General features: G+C 56.3%; 1 protein-coding gene across 1 annotated transcript in view; it reads left to right on the top strand.

Moving 5' to 3' along the window:
- LOC122159380 overlaps nt 1–4,902 on the top strand; it is a 13,689-nt gene extending 8,787 nt beyond the window's left edge. The window contains exons 10-17 of the mRNA XM_042816899.1: nt 155–330; nt 972–1,027; nt 1,135–1,185; nt 1,451–1,559; nt 1,648–1,693; nt 2,206–2,304; nt 2,597–2,677; nt 2,750–4,902. Of these exons, the coding sequence (XP_042672833.1) occupies nt 155–330; nt 972–1,027; nt 1,135–1,185; nt 1,451–1,559; nt 1,648–1,693; nt 2,206–2,304; nt 2,597–2,677; nt 2,750–3,079 (948 nt within the window). The 3' untranslated portion in view covers nt 3,080–4,902. The remainder of the gene's footprint in view (nt 1–154; nt 331–971; nt 1,028–1,134; nt 1,186–1,450; nt 1,560–1,647; nt 1,694–2,205; nt 2,305–2,596; nt 2,678–2,749) is intronic.
- Nucleotides 4,903–9,897: the final 4,995 nt, after the last annotated feature.

Genomic DNA, 9,897 nt, shown 5'->3' on the forward strand with positions numbered 1-9,897 from the left:
GCTCGTCCTGGCGACGGCCCTACGGTCTTTGTTAAAGGCGCAATATATGTGCTCTAAGCATCGCCTTTTCATGTTAATCGCGGCCGATTTGAGTATTTGTTTAGCTTAAGCGGCGCGCTGCTGACAATGGCCGATTCCCGGCCGCATAGTTTAGGAGATCGCACCTCTCTCTGTCTATGCATGCTCGGTGTCACCTCCGACCGTCGCTAAAGGCTCCCGTGTTTGCCTTGCAGTCTGCAAGACGTGCATCGTGCGGTACTTGGAGACGAGCAAGTACTGCCCGATCTGCGACGTCCAAGTGCACAAAACCCGGCCGCTGCTCAACATCAGGTAGGGGCGGGCGCGCCGCGCGGGGCCGCGCCGTTGGGCGATCTTATCTCCGCGTCGCGATTTCAATCTGAAAGGAGCCGTGAATTTACGGGCTGCCTCGCGGCCAGGCGCTCTCTTTGGACTTTTGTCATTGATGGAAGCCGAAGGTTCCGCCGGGTGCGAGCGGAGTCGCGTCGGGCTTTGCGGAGGGAGGCTGCGGTGGGCACGGTGCCGTCCCCGCGCCTCACAGCGCCCGCAGCTCCCGTCGCCGCTTGCCGTTTCCCATGGCCAAACCTCGGCCCCCCAAACTTACCGGAACTCCGGCAGCGGAAAGCCGAACCCTTTCGGCATGCTTCTGCTGCCAGAAGCGTTTTCTCCGCGCCGTTCCTTTCTGCCGCTCCTCGTTTTCTGTGGAGGAATTGTAGGTTTAGGCAGAATGATTTTTCGGCGGCACTGCCGCGGTAGACCCGACTTTAGTTTTACAGCGGTGCTCAGAGCTGCGTTAGTTTGATTTTAAGCTCCTGTAAGCTGCGTTTTATGGGCGGCCTCCCGCGAGGCCGGGAGTCCCGCCTGCTGTTGGCAGAGGTTACACGGCAGGAGCTGCCGCTCGCATCGAAACGCTGCTTCGTGCGCTCAGCACTGTGCTCAATGCTTCTTTCCAGGTCAGATAAAACTCTCCAGGATATTGTGTACAAGCTCGTGCCGGGCCTTTTCAAAAGTAAGTACCAAAAAGCAGAAGAAATACCCCGAACCCAGAACTGCTCTCCCGCGTCCCTGCCGGGAGCTGCAAGGAGGTTCTGATGCCCCACGTGTGTTTTTCCCCAGATGAAATGAAAAGAAGAAGGGATTTCTATGCTGCTCATCCGTCGGCTGATGGTAAAAGCTTCTCACTCCCGACCCTAATCGATGGCGCGTTGCCCCTGGTGCTCTACTCTTTCCTTTTTAACTCTCAAGCGCTGTGTTGTCGGGGTGGAATTTTAAGAAGTAAATTCAGCATGATAAAAGTTTGCTGCTTTGGCGGTTCCGTAGATTTAATCGTAATCTCACCGTGGGGATTTTTTTCTTTTCCTCCTCACCGAGAATTGCCCTTCTTCCTGATTTGAATTTCAAAATGTAAATTATTGTGGAAATTTCTGCGCAGCTGCCAATGGCTCTAATGAAGACAGGGGAGAAGTGGCTGACGAAGACAAAAGAATTATAACAGACGACGAGATAATAAGCTTATCCATTGAGTTCTTTGACCAGAACAGGCAAGTTCCTGAGTGGCAGTATTTTATGCTCACCTGACCGATAGCAGCTCTTTGTTATTTGTTGTAATTGTTTCATTTCTCCTCGCAGACTGGAACGAAAAGGAAATAAAGAGAAAGAAAAATCAAAGGAGGAGGTAAATAACTTTCCTTTACCCCAGAGAAATGTGGCACAGCCGCGAGCAGTTCCTCGTGGGTTTGTAGCTGGGAAAAATAGCTGGTTTGTGACGAGGACAAAAGGAGCACACCTCCCAGCGCTGTGGGTTTCCTGCAGCCCCACGTGCTGCCAGCTCCTAGAAACAGCAAGTAGCAAATGCTGGCAGTGTCACTCTTAAAGTTGAATCTGATTTTTTCTGTGTGTGTGATTTTGTAATAAATAAATCATTTATTTATTTATTTTAGTCAGCCTGTAATGCATATGCATTGTTGAAAGAGATGTAGTGTGAGATGTAAGTCTTCTTTTGTAAAATCAGTGGCTTTTTAATTATTTTTTTCTGGAGCTGTGATTTACCATGTCATTCCGTTGTCCCTTAGAAGAGCAGAAATTGCCGTATTGCAGTTCTTAATTGAACAATGTGCATTTTTAAAATGTCACCTATGATGGTAAGAGTGCAGCTTTGGTGACCCGTGCCCTTTGTTGTGCCGATAGGTGAATGACAAGAGATACTTGCGCTGCCCGGCAGCAATGACAGTGATGCATCTACGAAAGTTCCTGCGGAGCAAGATGGACATCCCCAACACTTTCCAGGTACCTTGCTGCTCCATCCCTGCTAATGCTGCTGGCATCCTACATGCTTTGGGTTTCTGGCCGTGTATGTATGGAGTTGGCAGCATGCTGGTGGGAGTGAGGGTGTTATTTAAAATACCTCATGGAGGGTTTGGCCATGCTGCAGATATTGAGGTGTGAGGGGATTAATTGATCTTTTTAGTATATGTGAAAATTCCCAGTTCCCTTTGTGCTGGGCCCGATGCTTTGGAGCGCTCTGAGGCTGCCTTCAGCACAGAGCCGCACGCTGACACTGGGCTGCACCTCCCGGCAGATTGACGTGATGTACGAGGAGGAGCCCCTGAAGGACTACTACACGCTGATGGACATTGCCTACATCTACACCTGGAGACGGGTAATGTCTTGGTGGCACGCAGCGGCCTGGCGAGGCGGTTCCTGGGGTTCTGACGGGTCTCTTGCCTTGCAGAATGGCCCGCTGCCCCTCAAGTACCGCGTGAGGCCCACCTGCAAGCGGATGAAAATCGGCCACCAGCGAGAAGGCCTCAGCAACAGCGGCGAGCTGGAGAGTGACTCCGGCAGCGACAAGGCCAGCAGCCCGGCCGGGGGGCTGCCCTCCACCTCCTCCTGCCTGCCCAGCCCCAGCACGCCGGTCCAGTCTCCCCACCCGCAGTTCCCACACATCTCCAGCACCATGAACGGCACCAGCAGCAGCCCCGGCAGCAACCACCAGTCCTCCTTCACCAACAGAGCACGGAAATCCTCCATAAACGGCTCCTCGGCCACTTCGTCCGGCTGACAGCCCGGCCCCGACCCTCCTCTCTATAGATCTCTCATGCCATTACAGCTTTATAGATGCTAATACACGTGACTCTCGTCCAAACTGCTTTCTTTTGTAGTGACACTGAACTTGGCTATAAAAGGCGAACTAGGTGACATTTGCTGTGGACGTTAATTGCGACGCGAGATTGAAATGTAAATGGTTTCCAAAGGACCGGGAAGCAAACAGAAGTAACACCTGGGTGTGCTGAGTGCTGCGGGGCCCTCAGCCCGACCGAGCTGGTAGAAGCCCTGGGATATAGCTGGTTAACCCAGACTAACTCCTCCACCGCGTTCTCTTCGATTGTTATTGTTATTATGCCGTTTTGTGAACCTGTAGAAAGCAAGTGCTTTTTCATCTTGAAATTCGACGAAACAGAAAGGATATGCATAGAATAATGCATATATGTAGCCATGTCACTGTGAATAACAATTTTTGCGTATTAGCCATTTTGATTCTTATGTTGCATCCTTAATTCTCTGTTGCTGCACAGAACCGATCAAACGAAAAGTAAACTTCAGTTTTACAATCTGTATGCCTAAAAGCGGGTATTACCGTTTTATTTACTGACTTGTTTAAATGATTCGCTTTTGTAAGAATCAGATGGCATTATGCTTATTGTACAATGCCATATTGGTATATGACATAACAGGAAACAGTATTGTATGATATATTTATAAATACTATAAAGAAAATATTGTGTTTCATGCACTCATGATATGGTTGTTAAATTTCAGAACCGGTTCGACCCTTGCAGATGCCGCCTGGTTGAGCTCTGCTCGCACTGCCGTAGAGCTGCAGCGCTGAGGAAGCACAGCCACTCTGATAACCTGGAGGCGATTGCCAATCCCGAAAGCATTTGACTGCCTTTGTCTTTTTTTTTTTGTTGTTGTTGTTCCCCCAAGTGGTCTATTTTACTTTACCAAATGTTGTTGAAGTGATGAAGTGAAGGAAAAAAAAAAAAAAAGCAAAAAAAAAAAAACAACAAAAAAGTTAAGGGAGATGAAAGTAATTGACGTGCTTGATTGCCTTTTTATTACTTGGTGTGGTGGGGACTGTGTTTTTAAAAGCACACGGAATCATTATAGAAGCCATAAACTATTTGGTATAAATTTTAAGGAGCCAGCAGTTCGCTGGGTGAAGGCATTTTATCTAAATTTCTTTTAATATATACGGATATGGTACAGTACTAACTTCATTAGAGCTTAACAGGTACTTGACTCCTTCGATAAATTGCGGAGAATGCCTCCTCGGGGAGGGCCGCCAGTGGGGGCGTTTCCTGGGGGCTCCTGAGGGTTTGGTTTGTTCAGCAGAAGGAACTTTCCTGACACCAAACAGAATGGCCCGGAACACTTTTCAGTTTGTTCTTTGCTTTGGTCGAACTTCGTGTGTGTTCATCGCCCACCAGTTATACATTTGTGAGGGTGTTTATTCTATATGGATATTGTTTCATGTTTGTACGGGAAAATTGTAGTTAAACATTTCATTGTCTCCAGTCTGCAAAAGAAGCACAATTCTATTGCTTTGTCTTGCTTATAGTCATTAAATCATTACTTTTGCATATAAATTGCTGTTATTTGTCCCGCTTGTTTTTATAGACCAGGTGATTGCAAACCCTCCACAAGGTTCTTGCTTATTGATGTATAATGTCTTGTTAAACAAGAGTTGATATTTTTTCCTGTAGTAAACATGTACAGTTCGATTTCAACGGTAAAAAACTTCAGTTTTATATACACGAATAACTTTCATTTATAGTTGATCAAAGAAATAAACAAATAAAAGGGATAATTCATTGAAAAAAAGAGCAGATGAACTTTGTCGGTAACGCGGCGTCGAAGGACAGACATACTGCTCTCGTTGCAGTCTGTCGGGTCGGACGAAAGCTGGGCAATGAGTGGAGCGGCGCGGCAGTGCCAGGCAGCCCCGCAAGGCTCAGTGCCGTGGCAGCCCCGCAAAGCTCCGGCAGTGCCGTGCCGGCTGCGGCGCTCGCAGCGCACGGCCGCGGTGCGCCGGGCGGTGTGCCGGGCCCCGCCGGGAGCTGCGCGTCGAGCGGCATGGCTGCGAGGGCGGAGAGCGTGGCAGGGCCGGGCTGGAGGAGCGCGGAGAGAAGCTGCGGAGCCGCGGTTGTGTGTAAGGTGCTCCGTGCGGCCGTGTCTCGGCGCGGTTCCCTCGGCTGTCGGCTACACGCTTCGTCCTGTCGGAAGCGGTACGCGTCAAACCCAGCCCCGAGCCTAAAGCAAAGCGCTGCGCGTTACGCACGGTCGCAGAACGGTGCTCTGTTTGTCTCGGGAGGAGCTGAAAATCACCACTGTCCGAGTTTAAATCAAACTTCTCGTCGTGAAGTCTCCGTGCAGAGCGAGGCGGTGACACGGGATAGATGCCTCCCTCCGAGGGCCGTTCAGCTCTCCGCCTTCTCTCCGCTCCTCCGCCAGAAGTGGAGCGGCCGCCGCAGCCCCTCCCGCCGCACTCCCGCAGCAGCCGCCGCTCGGGCTCCCGCGCGGGGCTCGGTCCGGGAGCGGGGCAAGAAACTCAGCCGGGCGCTGCGCGGCGTTCTTCTGCGAGAAGACGGAGGGCGGGGGTCTGCGGCAGCGCTTGCGGGTTCCCGCTGCTGGAAAAGAGCTCCCAACCAACTGATCGTGACAGGAGGCTGCTCATCCCCCGACGTTTCATTTGTTTGGATCGGGGAAGAAAAGCCGAAGTTCGCGGGATTGTAGGAGCGCGTTCAGCAACCCGGCCGAATAAAAGCAGGGGCGGGTGTGGTGCTGACTCTATTCGGCTTTCCGCCCATTCTGACTGCTCGCGTCTCCCTACCGGGCTCTGGGGATGGCGGGCTCGGAACGGGGCATTGGCAGGAGGAGATCCGGGGCAGCGGGCAGGAGGCTGCCGGAAAGGCAGAGGAAGGCTGTGAGGAGCCTGGTTCCCCCCGCGGCGCGCATTGCGGTCGGAACGCCGCGTCTCTCTCGGCTCGGAGCCGTGTCTGTGGCGAGAGCGGGAAGATGCGGGGGGCCCCGCTCTCCCCGAGAGGCCCTTCCCGGCTTTCTGGTGATGGAGAAGGCTCTGAAACGCTCAGGCGGGGACGACAGGCGTCCTGCCGGGCGGAATGCCGTTGTTTTTCCTTTTTCCCCTCTGCCGTCGAGGACGTGCCGCTCGCCCCGGGCAGCCCGGTCCTGTCCCGCTCGTTTCGCTGCGGATGCTCCAGGTCAAGGCGCGACAGGATAGGCTCGCGGACCTACCCCTCAGCCCTCACCCCGCGAGTCCTTCGCCCCTGCCTCGGTCTGTCCCGCGGGCTCGGAGCACTGCCCGTCCCCTTTGGCCGCCGGCGAGGCCCGCGGAACTCCCGCACATCCCATCCACGAACCGTACCGCTCAGCCCGGTGTGGCGGCGGCACCTCGCGCCCTCCCAATGTTCAGAGGGTGAAATTCGGAGACAATGTTTACCCAGCCAAGTGTTTCCTGTTTCCGCTGTTAATTTTTAACGTCCTCGCTTCTACTCTGGGTACTTGAAACGGATTTCCTTCATTTTACTACAAACTTTCTTTTTCACGATCTCTCCAGAGCCGCGTTTGTTTTACAACCGCGGAGAGAATAAACAGCAATAACAAGAAGAAGAATGAAGGGCGAACCGGAGCGGCGGGGCGGCACGGAGCGGGCACAGCCTCGGGGCCGCAGAGAGAAGGAAGCCGCCCTTGGGGCCGCGCAGACGGGGCGGGAGGCGGCCGCGCACCGCTCCTCTCCGTGCCGGCGGGGCCGCAACCGGCTGTACTGGGGCGGCCGCATCTCCGCCGCCGCGGAGCGGAGCGGAGCGCGGCCTCCGCCAGGGCAGAGGCCATTTTGCGCCTGCGCAGCTCTCCCGCCTCGCGCCTGCGGAACTTCCCCCGCGCTCCGCCGGATTCGAACGGGACCCGCGCAGGACCCGCGCAGCACCGCGCACCCGGCAGCGGGGCACCCCGTTTCCCCTCCAGAGGCATCCGCAGAGCCCGACGGCTCCGCGCCGGCCTTTCCCTCGCCACCTCCGCGCTAGGTGCTCGGGGCTCGTAGGCTGTGCAGCTGGTTTGTTGCTAGTGGCAACCACACGACAGCGATTTGCAGCTCGTTCTGCTGCCGGAGCCTCTCGTTCCACCTTCTCGCGCACACCGGCACGTCGCCGGAGGGTCCTCACTTTCCAGCCGCGAGGACAACGGTGGGGCTGGCAGACGGGGCGGGCGCCGAACGTCGCGCGGATTTTGCGTTTCCCCCGTTCGTTTGCGAGCTGCCCGCGACCGCAGCCCGGAGCCAGGGTGGGCGAAGCGATCGTGGGACCCCGTAGGGAGGTGCAGGCAGCGCGCACCCGTAGCCCCAGCGGTGGACACGAAGGGAGAGCTCATTCCTTTCCACTGCCCAAACAAACGCGGCTCCGGCTTTCGGTTTTGGACAGTCTAAAAATATTTATTTTGCATTATTATTGTTATTATTTTGATGGTACTGCAGAGAAGCCGTCGGTTCCAGGGGAAACCAGAGGTGCAACCATCCGCAGGTGGCAAAAGGGCTAAGCCCCAGCAGCTGGCATTTCCTGGCCCCATCCCGCAGACAACCCGAAACACTCTGCCCATTTCCCATCTATTTCTCTCTCATCGTTTTTGTTCTGCCTCTGCCCACCGTGGTGGCGACGCACAGCTCCCCACCGGCAGGAGCCGTGCGATGGTGGAACCGCGGCAACACATGGTAATGTCCTCTTCGGTGGGGAAAAAAGAGAAGTCCTCTTCCCAGTGCCCCGACTTCGATGCCTTAGCCCCACAGAACTACTTCGTTCCATAGGAGAGTCCCACAAATGGAACCCGATGCCGGGAGCGCGGGGTGGCACCGCGGGACACCGAGAGCCACTGGGAGCCGTGTGGAACAGCTGTAGCGGAGTGGGCTGCGGGACAGCCCCGATGAAGTCCCGCCTGGAGCCGGGTTGGTCATGACAAAGCCGACCTTAGGCTGGAAAATTAAACCATTTCTTGAAACGGTTCAAATATTTCTCTTGCAGTGCATGACCTATCCCGGGCTGCACACCCTTCGCTCAGCGATGGAGCGTCTCATTCCCCAACAGTTCGACCACTCGTGACCCCCCATTCAGCAAGCCAAGCACTCGAACCCCGAACCGCGGGGGAAAACCCCCGGCTGTGCGCGTCGTCCTCCCACCGGCACGAGTTAAAATCTCTTTTTTGCAAACCTATTTTTTTGCTTAGAGGTGGAACCATCCGCCCGACGGGGACACTCCATGGGAACACCCCGTGGGGACATCCCGCGGGCACATTCCACAGCCGCTGTGTGGTGCGGCGGGATACGTCGCCTTCTTTCTGCCGGAGCCGTAATGGTAGCGGCTGCATCGCGGTACCGCTGGGCACGGGCTGTCGGGGGACGTCAGCTGAGAGGCGACGGCCGCGGAACACCCCCGGCCGTGCCACTGCCTGGCACCCCGGCCCTCCAGAGCCCCACGAATACCTTTACCGTCCACCTAGCCGGGGAAAAAAGCTGCGTCCCGGCGCCCTCCGGCCGCTTTTCCCAAGGAATCAAAAGCGAGGATAAGGCACAGCCGCCAGAACGCTAGACGCGATACCGATCGGGACATTTGGTGGCCGTTCTCCCGTCCCTGCTTATTTCTGAAGCCGACGCGCCCGCTCACGGCGACGTCACAGCCGTCAGTGATTTTCCGTTCTCGGTACTTTTGCGAGAACTCCGGCGACGTTTCCGCAGCCGCGTTCGCGCGGCGTTTGGTCCCGCGATGCCGTCCGCTCCGCGCGCTGCTGCGGCCACGCAACGGCCCCGCGCGGTGCGGGGCTGCGCTGCTCCGAGCGTCGGGTTCACGGCGAAACAGAGAAATGAATCGATCGGCGATCGGCGCAGCTGCTTTTGGAAAATAACCCCGCGAGCCATTCATCACCGTTTGTTTATTTATTTATTTTTAAATTTGAGTTACTTAAGAACAGAAATAAGCGCACGGCAATGTGTTTAGCAGCTGTTCCCTTCCCGAGTCCACATGGCGATAATTTCTCCAAATATTTTTGTGACAAACGGCCCCGGCGATCCCATCCTACCCGCCTCATCTCCCCGCGCCCGCTCCGTTTGTTTGCTCTCGGGGAGCGACGTTGGTGTTAAGGGCGGCGGGCAGCGCGAAGCCCTCGGCGGCCCCGGCACGGATCCCTTGCGCTCACCGCTGAGCGCACCCGGGGGTCGGGGGGTTAAAACTTCGGCGACTTTCTTCCACTTCTCCGAACTTTTCCAATGAATTTTCCCTCCCGACTTCGAGCCGCGCGCCACAACTTTTCCTCACCGCCCACCGCACGGGGCGGCCCCTCGGGGTCGGCCCACTCCGAGCCCCGCGGAGCAGCACGAGGCCCGCGGTGTCCCTGCGGCTGCCCTCGGGAGCTCGGGCCGGTGTCGGCGGGAGCCGCTCCACGCGGCGCTACCCGCAGCTCGGCCGGGGCGGCGAGAACTGGCAGAGAGAAAGAGGGAAAGAAAAGAAAAGGAATAAAAGAAAGACAGCGAACTGAAAGGACCCCGCGAGAAGCACGGGGTGCTGCGGCCGCCCCGCTTTTCCTTTCTTTTTCCCTCCCCCGGGGCGACGGCACCCTCAGCAGCGAGGGCGGCTGCTGACCCCGGCCCGGCCCCGAGGGACTCCGCGCTCCGCCAGCAGCTCCGCGCACCGCGCCGGGACGGGGCGGGGGCGGGGAGGGCGGGACGATGACGTCACACTCCGCGGTTAGGCCCCGCCCCCCGCGCCGCTTCCGCCCGCCCGGTTGCCGCGGCGACGGGTACACGGCGCGGGCGCGCGG

Source organism: Centrocercus urophasianus, unplaced genomic scaffold (assembly GCF_019232065.1).
Source record: "Centrocercus urophasianus isolate 14NV4802_14NV808 unplaced genomic scaffold, USGS_Curo_1.0 seq_16, whole genome shotgun sequence".
Classification (NCBI taxonomy): Eukaryota; Metazoa; Chordata; class Aves; order Galliformes; family Phasianidae; genus Centrocercus; species Centrocercus urophasianus.